This window comes from Mobula birostris, chromosome 1 (genome assembly GCF_030028105.1).
Source record: "Mobula birostris isolate sMobBir1 chromosome 1, sMobBir1.hap1, whole genome shotgun sequence".
In the NCBI taxonomy this organism is placed as follows: domain Eukaryota; kingdom Metazoa; phylum Chordata; class Chondrichthyes; order Myliobatiformes; family Myliobatidae; genus Mobula; species Mobula birostris.
Window position 1 is genome coordinate 33,062,780 of NC_092370.1, and position 23,948 is coordinate 33,086,727.

The 23,948-nt window shown below is 40.1% G+C and overlaps 1 protein-coding gene across 8 annotated transcripts in view; it reads left to right on the forward strand.

The window, feature by feature from the left end:
* Window positions 1-23,198, forward strand: part of stau2 (staufen double-stranded RNA binding protein 2) — a 364,656-nt gene extending 341,458 nt beyond the window's left edge. For all 8 annotated transcript variants that reach the window (XM_072253656.1, XM_072253677.1, XM_072253693.1 and 5 more), the window contains 2 exons: window positions 10,406-10,494; window positions 22,105-23,198. In XM_072253656.1, the coding sequence (XP_072109757.1) occupies window positions 10,406-10,494; window positions 22,105-22,237 (222 nt within the window). In that variant the 3' untranslated portion in view covers window positions 22,238-23,198. The remainder of the gene's footprint in view (window positions 1-10,405; window positions 10,495-22,104) is intronic.
* The last annotated feature ends 750 nt before the right edge of the window (window positions 23,199-23,948 follow it).

Sequence of the window (23,948 nt, forward strand, 5' to 3'; positions counted from 1 at the left end):
AGTTAGGAGGATGCACTACGTGGTGCACACACAAAATGCTGGAGCAACTATGCATCTGCAGATTTTCTCATGTTTGTGGTATGTTATGTGGTACCAGCTTCAGCCAAATTAGAAACACAGAAAGCCTACAGCACAATACAGGCCCTTCGGCCCACAATGCTGTGCCGAACATATACTTACTTTAGAAATTGCCTAGGGTTATCCATAGCCCTTTATTTTTCTAAGCTCCATGTACCTATCCAGATGTCTCTTAAAAGACCCTGTTCCACACACACACCACTGTCTGCGTAAAAAAACTTAACCCTGACATCTCCTCTGTACCTGCTTCCAAGCACCTTAAAACTGTGCCCTCTTGTGCTAGCCATTTCAGCCCTGGGAAAAAGCCTCTGACTATCCACACGATCAATGCCTCTCGTCATCTTATACAACTCAGTGTCAAGGTAATGTGTACCAAGTTAACAATATGACTACAAACAAGAGAATATCTGCAGATGCTGGAAATTCAAGCAACACACAAAAAATGTTGAGTTCCTCCAGCATTTTGTGTGTGTTAATAGTATTATCTGGTCTTTCAATTTCTGTCTTGGTGGAGTATTTAAAAAAAATTAACAATAAAAAAAGGTTTGGTGATTTCATTTTACCTGCTGGACCCTTATTTGGAGATTGTTTTAGAGTGCATTGACACGAGAAGCTTTATGCTAGTAAATAAAATGAAACAGAAAATGTTGGAAATACAGGTCAGGCAGCATCTGTGGAGAAACTGGGAAAGAAAATAACATTTGTGTCCATATTTCATTAGAACTGTGTTTCTCCACAGGTCCTGCAAGACCTGCTGAATACTTCCAATATTTTTTCCAAGTATGGAACGTTTGCAGTACATTGCTTTTAGCTGTTGGTAAATGAAAATCAGACTTTGAATTGGCTGACAAACCTTAAGAGTTTTTATGTTCATGTCTTTCAAATGCTTTTCCCTCAAATGGATGCTGTGGTTAGGTGTTTTTGTTGGTTCTTGAATAGGTATCTAGGTGGAGATAAAAACATGATGTTCTTAGGCTACCTCACTCAAGTTGCATTCTTGCTGATTCATCATAGACTAATACTGATTATGGCGTAATATCATTACCTGCTGTCTCTAAAAGACCCTTTGTGACAGTACAAGAGAAATTGAGTTGGAGACGTTATTGATGTATTTGCAAAGAAGCGTTCATAAAAGAAAGTATTGTAAATCTCAATAGAAAATTATCTTGTGTACTACCTTCCTCTGTTCCACAGAGCTAAATATATTTACTAGAATCCCTTTTTGTGGTAACTATTGTAAGTTCTGAAGAAACTGTTTGTTAACAATAGAATCTGTCAACAAGTGATGAGATCTATTTACAAATGGACTTCTCCTATCCCTGTGGATTTGTTTCAGTTATACCTTAAAAGGAAGGTATCGTGCATTGGTATTGCCCAGTTCTCTCTTTACAGATTTGATTTGATGAGCGAAGGTTAGGTTTCTGTGATACAACACCCGATGAAATGTTGCTCATTTGTTATCAGAATTAATTCCTGTCTCTCTCAACTGCGAGCTTTCCACTTACAGTGACAACATAATGGCTGGAATTGTACAGCAAGTGAACAGCACTTCAGAGCTTCTGACAAGAAAGCTGTTTTGTAGGGCTAACCAGGACAAAGGGGCATAAATAAATTTGAAGTACTGTACCAATAACTAACTACTCAGGCAAGAAAGTAACCAACTTTTGAGTGAGATTTTTTAAAAAGTTGGAAATGGTGGCAGTGTAAAGCAACACGTACAAAATGCTGGAGGAACTCAGTAGGTCAGGCAGTATCAATGGAAATGAATGAACAGTTGACGTTTTGGGGCGAGACCATGCTGTCTGACCTGCTGAGTTCCTCGAGCATTTTGTGTGTGTGGCTCTGGATTTCCAGCATCTGTTGTATCTCTTTGTCTTATTGGTGACAATGTGCTGGTTGAGCCTCAAAGGAAATTCTCAGCCAAGTCACAGGAGCATTAGAAAATGGAAAGATCTGGGCTGGCACAGTAGTGTAGTGGTTAGCATAACGCTGCTCCAGCTCCAGGTGCCAGAATTTAATTCTGTTGCTGTCCGTAAAAGGTTTGTACGTTCCCTCCGTGACCATGTTGGTTTTCATCAGGGGCTCGGGTTTCCTGTCACATTCCAAAGGTGTATGGGTTAGCAGGTTAATTGGTCACATGTAATTGACAGCGTGAGCTTGTTGGGCTGGAAAGGTCTGTCACTATGCTAAAGAAATGAATAAATAAATATCCGGAACAGCTCCAGGACAGAAGGGAACATAGTGAATGGGAAGGATACACCAAGTCAGAAATTATAGATGGGTGCTGCAATTTCCAGCTGTACACGATGACCTACGTAGGTATTTAAAAAATGACTCTCCAGCACTCGAAGGTTGTTCTGTCCTTCACTGAAGGACTTTGCAGTCTAAAAATGTAAATATCAGAATGTGAATGAGAGGATTTGTTGACATAAAGACGTCATAAATGAGTAACAGTAAAGACTGGCTTTTTATAATGCCTTTTATGTCCTTTGGAGACTGTATGCAGCTTATCAGCGGCTGTTGTCTGAGTGGACGGAGTCAGACAGGTCATCTTGAGGCTTTAGCTCTTTGCGACTTTAATGAAGAGAGGCTTCAGTCAGAGAAAGCAAAGGAAAGAAAAGCTCAAGTTTTTTCCTTCTTTATATCTGCTCAGCTAGGACAGTAGGGATGACAGGCATGTCCTCTTGCAAGATGTGGGAAGGCAAGGAGACCTCCAGTGTCCCTGACAACTACAACTGCAAGAAGTGCATTCAGCTGCGGCTTCTAACAATCCACGTTAACGAGTTGGAGCTGGAACTGGATGAACTCCTGATTGTTTGGGGGACTGAAGGGGTGACAGATAAGACATATAGAGAGGCAGGACACAAGAATCTGGGTGACAGGAAGGGGAAGGAGCTAGTGCAGAGTACCCCTGTAACCATCCCCCTCAACAACAGGTATATCACTTTGGATACTGGATAACCTAACAGAGGAGAGTTACAGTGGTCGGGCCTCTGTCACTGAGTCTGCCTCTGTGACTCAGAAGGGAAGGGAGGAGAAGAGGCATGCTGTGGTGATAGGAAATTTGTTAGTTAGGTGAACGGATAGGAGGTTTTATGGGTGAGAACGAAAATCCCAGATGGTATATTGTCTCCCAGGTGTCAGGGTCCTGGACATCACAGATCAAGTCCTCAGCATTCATACATGAGAGGGTGAACAGCCAGAAGGCGTGGTCCCTGTAGTTACCAATGATACGGGTAGGACGTGTGACAAGGTTCTGCGTAGGGAGTTCTGGGAGTTAGGTGCTAAGTTAAAGGGCAGGACATCCAGGATTGTGATTTCAGGGTTGCTACCTGTGTCATGTGCTAGTGAGGCCAGCACAAGGCAGATTATACAGTTTAGTATGTGGCTAAGGAGTTGGTGTAGGAGGGAAGACAGAAGATCTTTGGATCTTTGTGCTCTCTTCCAGGGAAGGTGGGATCTGTACAGAAGGGAAGGTGGGACCTGTACAGAAGGGACGGTTTGCAGCTGAACTGGAGGGGGACTGAGATCCTAGTGGGAAGGTTTGTTAATGCAGCACAGTGGGGTTTAAGCTAGAGTTGCTGGTGCATGGGAACCAGAGTGCCAGAACAGTTGGTGGAGAAGTTGTGCAGGCAGATGTTGGTAAGACCTTAGAGAAACTTAGGAATCAAAATCTTGTGCATAGTGCGACTAGTGTCCTGAGCTGCATATATTTCAATGCAAGAAGTATTGTAGAAAAGGAGGATAATAGTGCTGAAGATGAGGTACAGGGACCTTGTTTACAAACAGAGGCAATGTGTAGTGAAGAGAGGCTGTTGATAAGGCAAAATTGCAGTCAACATGATTGGTTGCAACATAAAAGGTGGACAAAATTGAAAAGGGTGAATGCGGGTTTGAAGGTGTTGTATTTGAATGTGTGCAGTATATGGAATAAGTAGGATGAACTGCAGGTATGATGTAGGCATCACGGAATCATGGCTGAAAGATTATAGCTGGGAGCTTAATGTCCAAGGATACACATTGTTTCAAAAGGATAGGCAAGAAGGCAGAGGGGGCAGTTTTGCTCTGTTGGTAAGAAAATTATATCAAATCATTCCAAAGAGGTGACGTAGGGTCGGAAAGTGTTGAATCATTGTGGATAGAGCTAAGGAACTGCAAGTGTAAAATGACCCAGACCCTCAAACAGTAGTATGGCTTACAAATTACAATGGGAGATAGAAAATGCATGCCAAAAGGGCAATGTTACAATGGTCATGGGGGACTTCGATATGCAGGTAGATTGGGAAAATCAGGTTGGTGCTGGATTTCAGGAGGGGGACTTTCTAGAGTGCTTGTGAGATAGCTTTTTAGAGCAGCTGTTGTTTGAGCTCACTAGAGGATCAGCAATTCTGGATTGGGTGCTGTGCAATGAACCAGAATTGATTAAAGAGCTTAAGGTAAAAGAACCATTTGGGTCAAATGTTCATCGTATGATCGAAGTCACCTTGAAATTTGAGAAGGAGAAGCTAAAGTCAGATGTATCAGTATTACAGTGGAGTAAAGGGAATTACAGAGGCATGAGGGAGGAGTTACACAGAATTGATTAGAAATGAACATTGGCAGTGATGACGGCAGAGCAGCAATGGGTGGAATTTCTGGAAGCAATTTAGAAGGCACAAGATATATACATCCCAAAGAGGAAGAAGTATTCTAAAGAAAAGATAACAGAACCGTGGCTGACTAGAGAAGTCAAAGCCAACATAAAAGCCAAAGAGAAAGCATAAAATAGAGCAAAAACTAGTGGGAAGTTAGAGGATTGGGAAGCTTTTAAAAACCTACAGAAGACAACTAGAAATGTCATAAAGAAGGTAAAGATGGAATATGAAAGTACAAACAAGCTAGCCAATAATATTAAAGTAAATCTTCAGATACATAAAGTGTAAAAGACAGGCGAGAGTGGATATCAATCTTCTGGAAAATGATGGTGGAGAGGTAGTAATGGGGGACAACAAAATGGCAGATGAACTGAAGAAGTATTTTGCATCAATCTTCACTGTAGAATACACTAACAGTATCATAGAAGTTCCAGGTCTCATAACTAGGGAGAAAGTTCTTGGGAAACTGAAAGGTGTGAAGGTAGATAAGTCACCTGGACCAGATAGCGTATACCCCAGAGTTCTGAAGAAGGTAGCTGAAGAGATCATGGAAGCATTAGTAATGATCTTTCAAGAATCACTAGATTCTGGAATGGTTCTGGAAGACTAGAAAATTGCAAATGTCACGCCACACTTCAAGGGAGCGAGGCAGAAGTCCAGTGGTTAGGAAGATGTTGGAGTTGATTACTAAGGATGAGGTCTCAGGGTACTTGGAGGCACATGATAAAATCTGTTGGAATTCTTTAAAGAAATAACAAGCAGGATAGACAAAGGGGAATCAGTTGATGTTATGTACTTAGATTTTCAGAATGCCTTTGACAAGGTGCCACACGTGCGACTGCTTAACAAGCTATGAGCCCATGGCATTACAGAAAAGATTCTAGTATGGATAAAGTGGTGGCTGATTGGCAGGAGGCAAAGAGTGGTAATAAAGGGAGCCTTTTCTGGTTGTCTGCTGGTGACTAGTGGTGTTCTACAGGGGTCTGTGTTGAGACTGATTTTTTTTTCTGTTATATGTCAATGATTTCAATGATGGAGTTGATGGCTTTGTTGCAAAGCTTTCAGATGATATAAAGATAGGTGGAGGAGCCGGTAGTTTTGTGGAAGAGAGAGGCTACAGAAGGACTTAGACAGATTAGGAAAATGGGTTAAGAAATGGCAGATAGAATACAGTATCGGGAAGTGTATGGTTATGCACTTTGGAAGAAGAAATGAAAGGGTTGACTATTTTCTAAATGGAGAGAAAATATAAAAAACTGACGTGCAAAGGGACTTGGGAGTTCTTGTACAGAATTCCTTAAAGGTTAGTTTGTAGGCTGAGACTGTGGTGAGGAAGGCAAATGCAATGTTAACATTCATTTCAAGAAGACTAGAAGAGAAAAAGCAAAGATGTATTGCTGAAATTTTATAAAGCACTGGTGAGGCCTCACTTAGAGTATGGTGAACAGATTTGGCCCCTTATCTGAGAAAGAATATGCTGAAACTGAAGGAGGTTCAAAAGAGGTTCATGAAAATGATTTCAGGATTGAATGGCTTATCATATGAAGAGCATTTGATGGCTCTGGACCTGTATTCACTGAAATGCAGAAGAATGAGGGGTGATCTCGTTGAAACCTATCGAATGGTGAAAGGCCTTGATTGAGTAGATGTGAAGAGGATGTTTTCTATGGTGGGAGAGTCTAAGACCAGAGGACACAACCTTAGAATGGAGGAGCGTACTTTTAGAATTGAGATAAGGAGATATATCTTCAGCCAGAGAGTGATGAATCTGTGCAATTATTAGCCACAGGCAGCTGTGGATGTCAAGTCTTCATGTATACTTAAGGCAGAGGTTGATAGATTCAGTGGCCAAATGGTCTAATTCTGTCCTAGATCTTCTGGTCTTATGCTCCTACCACAATGTAATTCTTTTTGAAGTACAGTCACTGTTGAAATTGAGAAAACGTAGAAGTTAATTTGTTTTGACATTGTTAGTTGAAGAATTAGTATTGACCAGACAGGTTAACTCACATACATCACTTCCAAATGGTGCCAACCCTGAGACAGCAGGTAGCATCTTGGTTTAAAATTTCATATAAAGGGCAATACTTCTGACAATATCAGTACCTAGGTGGAGTTTCGTTTCTGAACTAGGTTCCTTAGTTTATCACTTGTCCATCTTTCTGGTTCAAAGGTGAGAATACTACCAATTAAACTATGGCTCATGTATAACATTAATTGACAGATTTGTGCACCTTTGTTCACTGTGTGCACATCCAAATCACACTATACATTCCTAATAATCTTGGTGAACATTGATTTGTAAAATGCCCCTTCTTTCTGTCCAGAGGATCCTCTCTCAGTGTGTTGTAGAGTCTATTTAACAGTTTACATTAATACGCAGTGACAATAAGAAACTAGCCAATTTGACCCAAAAATCATTTACGCTTCAAAGTTCGAAGCAAATTTTATTGTCAGAGTAGACATGTGTCACCACGTACAACCCTGAGATTCAGTTTTTTTCTGTTAGCACACTCAGCAACTCTTTTGAATAGTAACTATAACAGGATAAATGAAAGATCAACCAGAAGATAACAAACTGTGCAAATGCAAATATCAATAAATGGCAATAAATGGACTTCCTCTCATCCTCCTTCACTTAAACATGTCAATATTATCCACTCTCTTTGCATGTGTCCACATACTATTTGCCTCTCTAGTTCCTTGACATAGAGTACTCTAGGTTTGAACAGTTCTCTCGGTGAAAAGAGAATTGTCTCCTAGGTTTAACAGTGAAAATAATATAGGATATTCTTGGAGAACACACAAAACTCATTGCATGTTGTTGACTCAGTAGTAAGAAGCAGAGGTTGACAGTTGAAGGTTGTTCCTCAAACTGGAGGCCTGTGTCTAGATGAGGTCATCTGCCTTTGAGTTTGGACTTGGGTTAATGCAATAGCTTGTAGCTAATTGCTATATGTCAGTGGTCAGGAAGCTTAGTGGGACTATGAACAAATCCTTCAGGAACAATGTTTTTTTTAAAGATTAGATTTATTTGTAACGTGCACATTGAAACATACCGTGAAATGCATCGTTTGCGTCAACGATCAACGCAGTCTGAGGATGTGCGAGGGTCAACGTGCTAGGATGTGCAAGTGTTTCCAGCGCCAACCTAGCATTGCCCAATTTGCTAACCCTAACCAAGATGTCTTTGGATTGTGTGGGAAACTGGAGCACCTGGAGGTAACCCATGTGATCTCGGGAAGAACGTGCATTTTCCTTCTGGACAGCGGCAAAATTGAACTCAGGTTGCTGGCACTGTTGTAGTGCTATGCTACCATGCTGCCTCGGTGTATGCATCAGCTCTGAGGTGCAGGAAATTACATATCTCAGTGATGATAACGGATGCAATTTGATTGCTGGCCTTTTAACTGGTATGGTTTCAGAGGATACAGGGTCAGTAAATTAACTTTTTGTGCAAATTAATAAGAAATGTCATTTTTTAAGCCAGTAAAGATGAAAATCTCACTGCTCATAAATTCTGCATCTTCCCCAACTGTTGATGCCACACTTTTACAAAATTTTACACCAAAAATAATGTGCTCGGAGGATCAAAAATGTACTTGAAAGGTCTGGCCTCAAATTTTCCAACAGGTACTGAGTTAGGCTCTCAGAAACGTGTACAAGTGTTCTGTGCTGCAGGCTAGGCTGACTTTTAACTGTGAGATGGCTTTGTTTTATAAATTAATTTCTTTAGTTGATGTGTAATTTATCTGATCTAGGAGTTGACATATGAATTTCAATATGCCAAGCTCCTTAAGAAGCCAAGGCATTTCTTCCAGTAGTCCCCTGTGAGAGTTGTAAGTATTTGGTAAAGTGAATGTTTCATTTGTCCTTGCTGCAACCCCAGCCCATTACCAAGGGACTGTGTTATTTTACTCATTGATGGCTAGGGTAATTTCTTTTAGGACATGACTTTATCTGAAGAGGTATTACTAATTCTGATTTTAATTTTACATATTTTGACTGAGACTATACCAACTGAAATTCTTGGGAAAATCTACAACATGAAAAGTTTTTTAAATGGTGGTATTGACTGATTTGTATTTCCTTCCTCTGCGACCTATGACAAATGGCTGTTTGCTGCTTTCAATAGCACAAAGATTAGAATAACTAAATGAGCTTTTCGTTAGCCACATAATCTGCCTTGAAATACATCACCATGTTACGAAATGTCATTGTAGCAATTCTATATAATACCATAATAGAAGTGATGACAGACAATTGGTTCTATTCTTTTTTTCAACAACATAATGATGTTATTTTTTTTTGTTTCCTGAAGTACCCATTGATCATTTGTATTTTTTCAGAAGTTTGTGAGTCGTTTTCTGAAAGGGTGGTGAAAGCTGAGCCTTTGAACATTTTCAAGCCAGAGGTAGACAGATGCTTCGATGCTTTGTAAGCAGGGAGGGGAGCAATGATTTACTAGGGAAGTGCAGAGTTGAGTGTACAGCTAGGTTAACCATGATCTTAGTGAATGACGAAGCAGCCTTCTTTGCTCCCATTTCAATGTCCGTATGTTTCTAGACTTAGCTTGTGATTGATTGACCTTGTGGGGACATCAAATTCCATGGCTGTTTAATGTTCTCATGCATGCTTTTTGCATTAGAGCCAAATGCGATTGTGGAGACTAGCGATGCAACTTCAGTTGTGAGCTCACACTTGGGTATTATGTTCAAAGTTGTAAAACAAACCATTCTGTCGTGAACATAGAATGTAAAATCACTTTTTATAGTAGGTTTTCTAAACACAACAGCACTGATTTGTATCTACTTAGCATCTTTAACATAACAAAACATCCCAAAGTGCCTCAAAGAAGCATTATCAAGCAGTAGTTGAAAGTAGTTTGAAAGATGACTAAAAGCTTAGCCAAAAGGTAGGTTTTCAGGTGTATCTTGTATGAGAAAAGAGAGGTGGAGAAGTGGTGAGATTCAGTGAAGAATATCCAGTGGCTAGGTCCTTGTCAGCTGAAGATGTGGCTCCCACTGGTGAGATGCTTGCATTTAGGGATAAAAAAGCCAGGACTGGAGGGTATCGTGGAGTAGAGAGGAGTGAGAACTGAAGGATTTGGAAATATATGAGACAGAAATGTTGCTTATATTGGTCAGCAAAAACAGTTGGTGGGTGAACTGCACTGGCTGTGAGTTTAGGACGTGACTGGAACGTGTTAGATGACCTTAAGTTCACAAAGGGCAGGAGAGAGGAGGCTGGCTAAGTGTAGTATGTTAGTCAAATCTCTGAATGGTAGCTGAGCTGAGATAATTATTGTACTGTTCCATTCAGGCATATATTCTGAAAAAGTTCTTGCACACACAATGATCTGAATAGTTTTGCTGGTTTTCTGGCGTAATTTTAGAAATACACTGTTCTAAGTAATCTATTAAAGACGATTCCGTAAGTGGAAATGCTTAGATTATTTAAAAGGTCTCATCTTGAAAGGTAATATTAATTACATTAATATAAAAACCCAGGGTGTAGCATTACATAGAATGAATGGATTATATTTAATATAATTACTTGTATTCCAAAATACTGTATACATACGGTATAAGATTTATAGTTCTCGAGAATGAATAAGAAAAAAAAAGTGACTGATATTATGGGAAACTTGTAATTACTGTGAAACTTACAAAAATTTGTTTTTGGTTCCACAGGCAGCTTTAAATGCCCTGAAACAGCTATCTGAACAAGGACTCGACCCAGTGGAAGGTGTAGTCAATGTGGAAAATGGATCCATTGAAATGTAAAGTACAGCAGTTCTCAGTGAAACTATTCTTTTCCCTACTAGATATAAGTAAATAATAAAAAGTATACAAGACATCAGATAAAAAGTAGCAAAGCAGCCAAGTTATAAAGTAACTTAACCAACTGAGAAAACAGTTGGCAGATCTATTTCAATGTGCGGAAGTGTACAGTCATTATGGTGGTTTCTTGTCTGTTCCTTGATGAAATTGTTGCTGTGAGATCAGTTCATTCGGTAGCATTCTTGTCTGAGTCAGACAAGAAGACTCTTAAAGAGACAAATCACTATGGGCAACCATGGACTGAATCTCCACTTCTCTGACTCTCTCCTTCTCTAAGATAATCCTTAAATTCTGTCATTTGACTAAATTTTGGAAATCTGCCCAAATATTTTGTGTGGCACAGTGAAAACGAACACATAAGTCCTGACTCTTTACTGGGCTGTTACCACTGCTCCATTTACAGTTGCATATTGATATTGGGCTCCTCTTGAGGCATCCTGTTCAACAACAGCATTCTTTACAGCAATTATTTACTAATTTAATTACATAGTTCCAGCATATTAATTATGAATACTTATCTTTAAATGTTTTCTTGTCCTTTTAAGATCTTAAGAGACAATTGAGTTGGAAGTTCAAAGTAAATTTATTATCAAAGTAGATATATTTCACCATATAGAACCCTGAAATCCATTGCCTTGTGGGAATTCACATTAAATATAAGAAACATAATGAAAGACCATACCCAGCAGGACAGAAGAGCATCCAATGTGCAAGAGACATCAAACTGTGCAAATGCAAGGCAAAGAATAAACAAACAAATAAATGAATAGATAAAAAATATTGAGAACATGAGATGCAAAGTCCTTGAAAGTGACTCCATAGTTCCTAGGAACAGTTTAGCGATGAGGCAAGTGAAGTTATCCCCTCTGGTTCGAGATCCTGATGATTGATGGGCCAGAACTGTTCCTTCGGGTCAAGATGACGCCTGCGTACAACACTGCTTCGGTCGACATCTTCTGGATAGATCATGAAACCATATATTTCACTTCTTTTATGTCTTTTACATTTGTTTTTCATCTTGGATGTGATTCTGGATTTGTTGGAGTCTGTAATTTGCTGTTTGGAGATCGTTTGGGTGCTCCAATGCCCTGCAGTCCTTGAGGGGATTCGGGGAGACAGAAGCAGCGTGCGTGAACATCAAGGAGGACAGGCTATGGTACAGCTGCAAGGTGCGAGCCAATATTCAATTCTATTTTGTCAATTAAAGCTTCCATTGTTCACCAAAGCAATAAGGAGATTGAAACATCGAAGCGAATGTGGAAGTTTGGAGATCATTTGGGTGCTTCAGCACTCTACAGTCTATGAGAGGATTCCAGACAACGGAGGCAGTGTGCATTAACCTCATGGGGTGGAGGCTGTGAGACAGGGTGCAAGCTAATGTTTAACTCCATTTTGCCAATTAAAGCTTCCATTGTGTGCCAAATAAAGCAACAAGGGAGATTGAAGCATCAAGAAGAGTGTGGACAGTGAGCGCAAGCTGCCTGCCATTTGATCGCTGAGGATCACTCTGCTACAATACTGGAGAGGGGGGAGCCTGCCCAGAGAATGTTGCCCAGGTTTTCTGCGTTTTGGATGTGGACTTGGACTATAGACTTTTCCCGGTCTTATAGTTCTTTTGTAATCTGTGTTTTTTTGTCCGATCGTGCTCATTTTATTTGTGTGGGGGTGTGGGATTTGGGGGTCAATATGCCTGTTCTGTTTTTGTTTGCTTTTTTGTGCATGGAAGGGGGATTTGGGAGCTGATGATCATGCTGCCTTTCTTTTCTATCTTGGTTTCATGGATACTCAGAGAAGAAGCATTTCAGAGTTGTATACTTTGATAATAAAGGAACCTTTGAACTTTGAACCTTGAACCTTGTGGTGTGGGTCCTGAGGCCCCTGCATCATCTTCCTGATGGCAGCAATGAGAAGAGAGCATGGTCTGGATGGTGGGACTCCTTGGTGATGAGGCCACTCCTTTTAGATATGCTCTTTTTTGACTACAGTTTGGCATTCAATACTATCACGTCCTCAAAACTTATCAATAAGTTTCAAGACCTGGGCCTCAATACCTCCCAGCATGTAAGTGCCATTATGAAGAAAGCATGGCAGTGGCTTTCTTAGAGGTTTGCGAAGATTCTGCATGTCATCTAAAACTTTGAGAAACTTCTGTAGATGTGTGGTGGAGAGTGTATTGACTGGTTGCATCACGGCCTGGTATGGAAGCACCATGGTCCTTGTATGGAAAAGCTTACAAAAAGTAGTGGATACAGCTCAGTCCATCGTGGGTATCAGGGTTAAGCTGACCTGATAGAATTGTTTAAAATTATAAGGGGTTCGGTAAGGGGTTTAATTAAGATGGTTTGTTTCTGTGCTGTACCTCTCTGTGTCATTTCTTTTATGTTAGCTGACATGTATTTAACTTTGATATTTTAAGTGGAAAATCAATGTGCAGAAAAACTAACAAAAGTTCTTAAATTTCCATCCAATAACAGTCCCAGCAAACTTTATTGCCAAATGGAATTTGACCATAATGCACAGGAGCAGAATTAGGCTGTTTTGCCCATCAAGTCTGCTGATCTATTTTCCCTCTCAACCCTCAGAATCAGAATCAGGTTTGATATCAGTGGCATATGCCATGAAATGTGTTGCTTTGTGGCAATAGTACGTTGTAATACATAAAAATAAAAACTACAAATTATAGCAAGTATATATAAAAAAGGAAAATTAAATTAAGTAAGCAGAGCAAAAAGGGAGGGAAAAATATTGAGGTAGTGTTCACGGGTCTATTGTCCATTCAGAAATCTGTTGGCGGAGAGGCAGAGGTTGTTCCTGGAACGTTGAGTGTGTGTCTTCAGGCTCCTGTACCACCTCCTTGATGGTAGCAACAAGAAGAGAACATATCCTTGGTAATGGGGGGTCCTTAATGGTGGATGAAACTTCTTTGAGGCATCGCCTTTTGAAGGTGTCCTCGATGCTGGATAGGCTAGTGCCCGCGATAGAGCTGGCAGAGCTTATAACTTTCTGCAGCTTTTTCCAACCCTGTGTAGTGGTCCCTCCATACCAGACGGTGATGGAATCAGTTAGAATGCTCTCCATGGTACACCTGTAGAAATTTGTGAGTGTCTTCAGTCTCCTCAAACTCCTGATGAAACATTGCCTCTGTCATGCTTTCTTTGTAACTGCATCAATATGTTGGGCAGGATAGATCCTCAGAGATGATGACTCCCAGGAACTTGAAACTGCTCACCCTTTCCACTTCTGATCCCTGGATGAGGACTGGTCACTGGACTTCAGGAAGGGGAATTCCTTAGTCTTACTGATACTGAGTGCAAGGTTGTTGCTGTGACATCGCTCAACCAACTGCTCTGTCCCTGTCCTGTACACCTCCTCATCACCATCTGAGGCTCTGCCAACAATTGTTGTGTCATCGGCAAATTTATGGATAGCTTTTAAGCTATGTCTAGCCACACAGTTGTAGGTGTAGATGGAGCAGAGCAGTGGGATAAGCACACATCCTTGAGGGGCACCAGTGTTGGCTGTCAGCGAAGAGATGATACTTCTGATCCACGCACTGTGGTCTTTCAGTGAGGAAGTCACGGATTCAGTTGCAGAGATAGGTACAGAGGTCCACATTTTGGAGTTTGTTGATTAGAACAGAAGGTATGATTGTGTTGAACACTGAGTTGTAGTCAATAAACAGCAGCCTGATGTAGTTATTCCTTTTGTCCATGTTATCCAAGGCCAAGTGGAGAGCCAGTGAGATTGCAACTGCTGTAGACCTCTTATTCCAATAAGCAAATTGCATCGGGTCCAGGTCTTTGCTTAGGCAGGAGTTGGTTCTAGCCATGACTAACCTCTCAAAGCTCTTCATCACAATAGACGTGAGTGCAACTGGGTGATAGTCATTGAGGCAGCTCACCCTGGTCTTCTTGGACACTGGCATGATTGTCGCCCTTTTGAAGCTGGTGCGAACCTCCAACTGCAGCAGTGAGAGATTGAACGTGGCCTTGCCAGTTGGTTGGCACACATTTTCAGAGTGCCATGAAGTACACCATCGGGGCCTGACTCCTTGCAAGGGTTCACCCTTTTGAAATATATTCCAATGTCAGTCTCTGAGACAGAGATCACAGAGTCACGGATGCTGCAGGGATTTGCACAGGTCTAGTTTTATTCTCCCTTTCAAAGTGTTGAGCTCATCTGGGAGTGAAGCATCTCAGCCATTCAAGATGTTATGTTTCACTTTGTAGGAAATAATGGCCTGCAAACCCTGCCAGAGCTGATATGCATCTGAGTCTGTCTCGAACCTCAATCGCAATTGGCTTTTTTTTTGCCCTTAAAATAGCCTTCCATAGGTCGTATCTGCATTTCTTGAATATTTCTGGATCACTGCTCTTGAATGCCACACATCTAGCCCTCAGCTACACCATTACCAGGATGATGGCGGACAATTGCCTTGGCAGATAAAACGGATTACACTTGACCACTAGGTGTTCCAAGTTGGGTGAGCAGGGCTGATACAGAACTACCACATTTGTGCACCACGATGAGTTAATCATAAAGCATACTCCACCTCCTCTGCCTTTAAAAGATTCAGCTCTCTTGCCTTTGCAGAGAATCATGAAGCCATCAAGCTACAGCACTGCGTCAAAATGGTGGGGGATAGCCATGTTACCATAAAGCAAAGTACAAAGCTGTCCCTGGTGTCCCTCTGGTACAGCATTCTTGCTCTGAGGTCTTCAATTTTATTTTCATGAGACCTTCTCCCTGTAACATTTGACGTCCTTACTATTCAAGAATCTATTGACCTCTGCTATAAATATATCCAGAGACTTTGCTTTCACAGCTGTCTGTGGCAATGAATTCCACAGGTTCACCACCCTCTAACTAAAGAAATTCCTCCTGATCTCTGATCTAAAGGAATGTATCCTCTTTGTCCTAGGCTGTCCCACTATAGGAAATATCCTCTCCACGTCCACTCTAAGTGGGCCTTTCAATATTTGATAGGCTTCAATGAGATCCCCACTCATTCTTCTAAACTCCAGTGAGTACAGACCAACAGCAATCAAACACGCCTCATATTTTAACGCTTTCATTCCTGGAATCATTCTTGTGAACTTCCTCTGGACCCTCTCCAATGTCAGCACATCCTTTCTTAGATAAGAGGCCCAAAACTGCTCACTGTACTCCAGCTGCAGTCTGACTAATGCCTTATAAAGCTTCAGCATTACATCCTTGTTTTTATATTCTAGTCTTGTCAAACTGACTACTCACATTTCATTTGCCTTCTCAATTGTGATAAAGTTTATTAATCATGAGTCTATAATATATTTTGATTATTAACTATATATATATATATAAACAAACATAATATAACGAAACATAACATCTTGTGAAGTTATTTACAAAGTGAAAAAGATAGTGCTCTCAACTTTATGTTCAAGAATTGTCATCTTCCAGACGCACGACTCCCACCCTACCATCAGAGAAGAGTAGGGCAACAAGTCCCTCCCACTAACCATACATTCTGCTCAAGCTTCACACTGGCTAGAAATGTGTTGCTGTTTCTTTACCATTAATGGGACAGGTATCTACCCAACAACACTCTGGCAGTGTCTTCCCCAGAAGAACTGCAGCAACTGGAGAGGTTGTTCCTCAAATAACTGCTTGGCTGTGCTCATGGAGTTTGAGGCTATAACCTAATGCAACAATTCATTACCACTCTGTGGACTACTATGTTGTAGAAGGGAATATGCCTCGAATGAATCATTAAACCGAGGCCGTGTTTCTCTTCTCCAGCCTACTTAAAAAATCTCATCACACAACAAAGAGCATCGGAGTTCTCCTGGTGTCCTTGGCAACACTTAACATTTGTCAAAAGCAGCACAAAAATCAAGATTAGTTGGTATCTATCTCATTGCTGTTTGAAAAATGATGATTTACAGTACAGTCACCTGAACTAAAGAAATTACTTCTAGTGCTTTTAATTGTTGGACCATCCTGTGGCTCAAATGGTACAGTTTACATCCAAATATCCCTGTTATAAAAAAAATCTTACTGGAATTGTAGTGGAAGAGAGAGGGCACAGATATAAAAAGTCATAAGGAACTTTGCAGACAACACCTGAAATGCTGTAAGATGATTTGGAAAGATTACAATCTTATTTTTTTTTTGCAAAATAACTCAAATTAGAGATTTTAGAAAATTGGTCTGTGCAAATTTATCATTTTGGTAAAGGGTTGAAATGTATGGTAACAAGTTAAAAATTAGTATCCTAAAGTGAATATTCATTTGAAATTAATCTTTTGTATTTTAATTTGGAGAAAAGGCCTTTAGAAATTGGGTATAGGAGGGATTTTGAAAAGTTAAGTAATGCGGCTTAATTTAAGTAAATAAGGGTTAACTTTTCTAGTGACAATAGGGACAGCAATCAAAGAACATCGATTTAAGATAAGATTGTGAACAAGAAATTTAAGTGATGTAGTCTGTATGACCTATTATGTATAGTTAAATTCAACTTAACGTTGCAAAAATGGACTTGGATAAAATAGAGGGCTGCAGGGAAAGAGCAGGTATGAAGGACTCTGTCAAAGATTGATACTAACATGACAAGCCGGTGTGTCTCCAATGTTGTGTCATTAAGAGTTTCTGGTAAAAAGAGAGTGAAGGGAATGGTGAGAAGCTGCTATCAATGGTTGTTTCTCCAGGTTGTCCATTTCAGGATTTTGATGATGACACTATTGAAGGATGTAAAATAAGCAGCTTAATCCTCTCCCAGGTTCAGTGATGCCTTTTTTTGTGATTGCCTGATGTATATTTGAAAAATGACTTTAACTTTGTATGTTATAGCTATAATAATAAGAGCCCTACAAATGATTACACTACTATTGGATAGATATTTTAAACGTTTACTTCAATTTCATTTAAAATATTTTGCAAACAACTGATTACTGCAAAAAGTGACAGCCTTACCACCCCATCCCCAGTGCCATTTCTGATAAGTTCAAAGTAAAAGGGCACACAGACAGGCAGCTGATCGATTGTGCTGGTTTCCTGCTGCAAAGGTTAGGATCAAACCAGTCTCCTTGGGGAAATAAAAATAATCAGGTCCAAAAATAGTCAGTTTATAGAAACTGCAGCGTTATAGTCAGGCAGTAAGCAAGTTTACCTCAGAATTTCTAGCTGGAAACATTTAAGCCTAATTAGTGTGTGCTGCCTTTTATTCTCGATTGTGTTTGCTTGACCCTAGAAGATTCCAACTGATTTAAACAAAAATTAGTTGCTGATGTCATGTAAGGAATTTTTGCAACCAATGTGTAGATAGCAGGATCCCACAAAAAATAAAGTAGATAACCATATGATGGGTTTTATTGACAATGATGGGTGAACACATATCTCCCAGCTCCTCAGTGATTGGTGCCATTTTCACGTACACTTGAGAAGGAGCCGGCAGAGACTTGACTAAATATCTTTTTTGAAAGACTACATCTTTGACAATGCAGCATGACTCGGTGTACACTGAAGTGAGGGTGATAGATATCAGCAGAAATCTCTGTCGCGAGCCATAAACTGTCAATACTAATTCGAGGTGAGTGTTGTATCCAGTAAACTAACTCTAGAATCTTTTCTTTAGGTTTCTTCATCAACAACCATATCTATTCTTCTGTTGTAGGTAAACTTCCACAGCAAACATTGTTGATTGCTCTTCACATGGCTACTTCTAAACATTCTGTTAATCAGAAACCTCCCTTATCTCCGTGGCTGACAAGTGAAGTCAGAGCCAAAGTAAAAGCAAAAGAGAGGGCATACAAGAAAGCCAAAGCCAGTGGGAAGATAGAGGATTGGGAAGCTTTTAAAAACTTGCAGAAGGAAACTAAAAAGGTCATTAGGAAGGAAAAGATGAATTATGAAAGGAAGCTGGTGACTAATATCAAAGAAGATACTAGAAGTTTTTTTAAGTATATAAAGGGTAAATGAGAGTTGAGGGTAGATATAGGACTAATAGAACATGACGCTGGAGATATTGTAATGAGAGACGCAGGGATGGCAGAGGAACTGAATGCATATTTTACAAGTAGGGTAGACAAAGGAGATGCAGTAGATGTGGTGTACTGTACTTGAATTTTTAGAAGGCCTTTGACAAGGTGCTGCACATGAGGCTGCTTATCAAGATAAGAGCCCATGGAATTACAGGGAAATTACTAGCATGGCTAGAGCATTGGCTGATCAGCAGAAAACAGAGTGTAGGAGTAAAGGGATCCTATTCTGGCTGGCTGCTGGTTACCAGTGGAGTTCCACAGGGGTCAATGTTGGGACCACTGCTTTTTACAATGTATGTCAATGATTTGGACTTTGGGATTAATGGGTTTGTGGCTAAATTTGCTGATGATACAAAGATAGGTGGAGGAGCAGGTAGTGTTGAGGAAACAGAGAGCCTGCAGAAAGACTTAGATAGTTTAAGGGAATCGATGCAGGTTCAATGTTGTCGTTTAAAGTTAAATTGGATAAATATATGGACAGGAAAGGAATGGAGGGTTATGAGCTGAGTGCAGGTCGGTGGGACTAGGTGAGAGTAAGAGTTCGGCACGGACTAGAAGGGCTGAGCTGGCCTGTTTCCGTGCTGTAATTGTTATATGGTTATATGATTATATGGAATGGGCAAAGAAGTAGCAAATATTAGGAAGTGTATGGTCATGCACTTTGGTGGAGGAAATAAATGGGTAGATAGTTATTTAGGTGGGAAGAGAATTCAAAATGCAGAGATGCAAAGGGTCTTGGGAGTCTTTTGGCAGGATACCCTAAAGGTTAACCTCCAAGTTGAGTCGGTGGTGAAGAAGGTGAATGCAATGTTGGCATTCATTTCTAGAGGTATAGAATATAAGAGCAGGGATGTGATGTTGAGGCTCTATAAGGCACTCGTGAGACCACACTTGGGGTATTGTGTGCAGTTTTGGGCTCCTTATTTTAGAAAGGATATACTGACATTGGAGAGGGTTTAGAGAAGATTCACAAGAATGATTCCAGGAATGAAAGGGTTACTGTATGAGGAGCATCTGGCAGCTCTTGGGTTGTATTCCCTGCAGTTCAGGAGAATGAGGGGGATCTCATAGAAACATTCCAGATGTTAAAAGGCCTGAATAGACTAGATATTGCAAAGTTATTTCCTATGGTAGGGGATTCTAGGACAAGAGGGCACAACTTCAGGATTGAAGGGCATCCATTTAGAACAGAAATGCGGAGAAATTACTTTAGTCAGAGGGTGGTAAATCTGTGGAATTTGTTGCCACAAGTGGTTGTGGAGGCCAAGTCATTGGGTGCATTTAAGGCAGAGATAGATAGGTCTTTGCTTAGCCAGGGCATCAAAGGGAATGGGGAGAACACAGGGGAGTGGGGATAACTGGAAGAATTGGATCAGCCCATGATTGAATGGCAGAGCAGACTTGATGGACCAAATGGCCTGTGTCTGCTCCTATATCTTATGGTCTTTACTTTTCCCCCCAGGTATTCCCATTACATTGAATCTACTTTAATCTAGCATGATTACTGTTAAGATTCCCCAAAGCTGAGAAACCTCTTCTAATGTTGCACTCATTGTTATGTGAGTTCAGCTCAGGCTTTGCACCCTCAGAGACCCAGGAGAGTGGAGTTGTTCTTAGTTACATTATGCGATTTACTCAGATAGCAAGTTCCCTATGAACTTATAGATAACCTTTTAAGTTACCTGAGTCCAGGTGAAGGATTTCTTGAGGCCTTTGTGTCAGAATCTGTCTTGCCGGGTTAATTTTATTTGACTTTTTCTTTGTATAATATTTTCAGTTCCTTGAACTTCCTCTCTCATCTGCCCAAGCAATGCCAGTAAATTGTTTTGTCAAAGTTCACAGGAAGACTTTCAACCATATTCCTTCCCAAAAGAGAGAAGTGGTACAGATTAATGGACATTAAAAAAAAACTGTCAAATCATGCAAAGTAATACGAATTTTTAATTAAAACTTGCAAATATAATTTGTTTTTGAAACCTACCTATTTCATCTATGCCTAAACTATCAGCATATTTTTGATATCTTTCATGCATATAGCTCTGCCCATGCATAATGGTACAAAACTTTCATATCATTAATGTATAAATAAAATGAGATGGCCCTCATGTCCTTCACCCCAGAAAATACATTTACTTGCAAATTACTTGCTTTGTTAAATATAAAGTTCAATGCTCTGAGAACAAACTGACATCAAGATGATATTAAATGACTGCTTCACAATTGCAAAACATGCAATTATTTTCTTAAGCGGTTCCCGGATATTTTCTTAACCACAGCTTCTGACATTTTAATGTGCTGTAGTGCGGCTGCAATGGTGTTGGGAGGCACCGAGTGTCCTGGCGCTTGGGCAGTAAGTGAGCCGTCTGTGAATGTTGCCTGGCCATTTGGCTATGGCGGCAGTAATTACTCCTGTACTATACATCAACCCTTGTAATTTTAAAATTACAGTCTACATTTAATGCTTTTATATTCTTACAGATCTCTTGCCAGAACCTAAATGAAATCGTGAAAGATAAAATAAAATGTGTATTGAAAAATTTGGATCTTGAATTTTATGCTGTGGAAATGCTCATTCCTGCTGTGATTATACCAGTTCACTATTATTAGAGATCAAATCTACAATAATGTCCCATAAATAGCACACAGAGTGATTTTCTCAAACGTTGCAGTTCTACAATTTGCCCATGTAGATGAGGGCTATCTGATGAGATTTAGACCACAGCCTGCTTCAGAGAAATCATTTTGTTTCAAGTTGGCCAACGGACAAATATTGACCAGGACATACACTCAGTGCCCATGATATTGGATCTGCCTGTACAACATGCTTATTAATGTGAATAGCTAATCAGCCAAACCCTGGGTCAGCAACTCAATACATAAAAGTATGTAGACATGCTCAAGAGGTTCAGTTGTTGTTCAGACAGATGGGAAGAAATGTGATCTAAGTGAGTTTTTCTGTAGAATGATTCTTGGTGTCAGACGGAGTGATTTGAGTATCTCAGAAACTGCTGATCTCTTGGGATTTTCACGCTCAACAGACTCTGGAGTTTACAGAAAAAGGTGTTAAAAACAAAAAAAATTCCAGTTAGTGGCAATTCTGTGGGTGAAAACACTTTGTTAACGAGAGAGGTCAGAGGAGAAGAGCCAGACTGATTCAAGCTGACAGGAAGGAGGCAGTAACTCAAATAACTACCATTACAATAGTGGTGTGCAGAAGAGCATCTCTGAGTGCACAATATGTTGAATCTGGAAGTGGCTGGGCTATAGCAGCAGAAGACCACAAACATACATTCAGTGGCTCGAGTGTAAATGATAACTCTTCTGGTCTTTGTTCTCTGGTTGCATTTGGACCCACTTTTTTTCTGCCACTAAGCCACAGTTATAGTATCTCAAGTAAATTTTAATCATAGTGTGTTTAATTTTTTAAACATAGAGTTCACTGTTATGTGCCTTGTAACATGTTGAAATTTTTGACATTAATACTTTCTGCCTCAGGTTTTAAAACTAATTTGGATCAATTCATCTTTACAGACAAATCAAACATCTGGTACAAAATACTGACTATAAACAGGCTAACTCAGGCACCACAGCTCAGGACTGCAAGGATTCAAAGGCTGTCGTAAAGGAGCCTGTCGCACCCACGGCTGCCACTGCATCCTTATAAAGCTGTCAACACGCAATAGGGTGTATGTGTATGAGGAAATGACCTATACCATTATATGAATCTATGTGAAGACAACAATAATAGAATGCAAGAAAATAAATGCATGGTAGCATTAATCTCATGGGAAATGACCAGAGTGTAAAGATTCCCCTTTGCAAAGCAAAATAAATACATGTGTTGGTTGCCTGTTAGCAGTAGATTTGCTATCATGCTGCTAAGCTTGTATATCAGTTTTTAGTGAACAGTGTTTTTCTTTAAAGTGGTAAGACAAACGTTTCACCATTGGCTATAAATACTCACTATTGTTTCATTAGCTACCAATTTTCCATAGTGTAGCTTTAGTTTCTGCTTTTTATGCTTCAGCATTTAAAAGTTAACCAATGGCAATGCTATGAGAGATGTAGTTGTTGTCTTCATATATAGTCATTCAGTTTATCCTTTATGATGATATAAGCATTTATCATTCTATATGCATATATATGATTAAGATACAGATTGCTACTCAACTTGTATACAGAGGTGAAAACTGAATCACACAAAATGCTTATTGATAATGAACCGATGGTAACACTGATCGGTGTAATTTAAAGATTATACTCCAGGAAGGCAGTTACGCGGTTTGATTTACATCACCATCACGGAAGTGTGAGGTGATTTGCCAAGCAGTAACATTTTGTATCCTTTGCTCCTCTGTTCTGTGAAACACATTTACACCCATTCTGTGTGTTGTACAACCCACTGTGTGCATCAACTGAGTGTTTTTAATAACTGCATTCGGAGCTGCGTAAATGAAGTATCCTTGATAGAAAGCAAGGTCGACATGTACAGTAAAGATAACAAGTATAGTTAAACATGATGGATTTTGTCATTGGACAGAAGAATGGTTGAAGTTTGAACAGGTTGGTTATTTTTGGATTAATAATTGCCCAAGTGCAGTAAAACCACATCAGTTCATGAGTAATTTGGTCTTGTGTCTTTATTTAAATGCAATCCTTATTGCCTTAAAGTTGGTAAATGGGTTTCATAGTGTTACAGGTACCAAAGTATAGCAAAACACTACATCACGCAGGCCATTACACAGATCATTTCATCACATCAGTATATTCATGTGATATTGCAGTAATTTACAAGGGAAAAGCAAAAACAGAATGCAGAATCAAATGCAGAGTAAAGCCCAATTTATACTTCTGTGTCAAATGTATGCTGTAAGTATGGCATAGCCACGTACCCTATGGCATAGCCTAACGTGCACCTCTCCCAAAATGTAACCACGCATCACGGCGACGCAGACCACAACAACTGTGATTGGTCCGCTTGGTAGCATTGCATTTCCTCCTATGCATTTCCAATTGCTGCTGCTTCTCTGCCGTTTGAGAATTGAGAGAGAAGAAACTTCTTCAACACTTATTAGCTCCAACTCCAACATGATGCGCTCAGTTTCAATCAGCATTGTTTGAAGTACAGGAAGAAACACAACACAGTGGCATAGAAACCCCACCGCCAACTAGCGTTTTGGCAGTGAATTGCAGAGTGACGCAGACACGCCAACGCACAAGTATAAATGCTCACAACAGTGTAGGCTATGGCGTAAGCTACGGCGTAGCCCATACGCACAAGTATAAATCAGCCTTAAGGACAGTGCAGGCAGACAATAAGGTGCAAAGGCATGATAAGTATATTGTAAAGTCAAGAGTCCACGTAGTTGAACTGA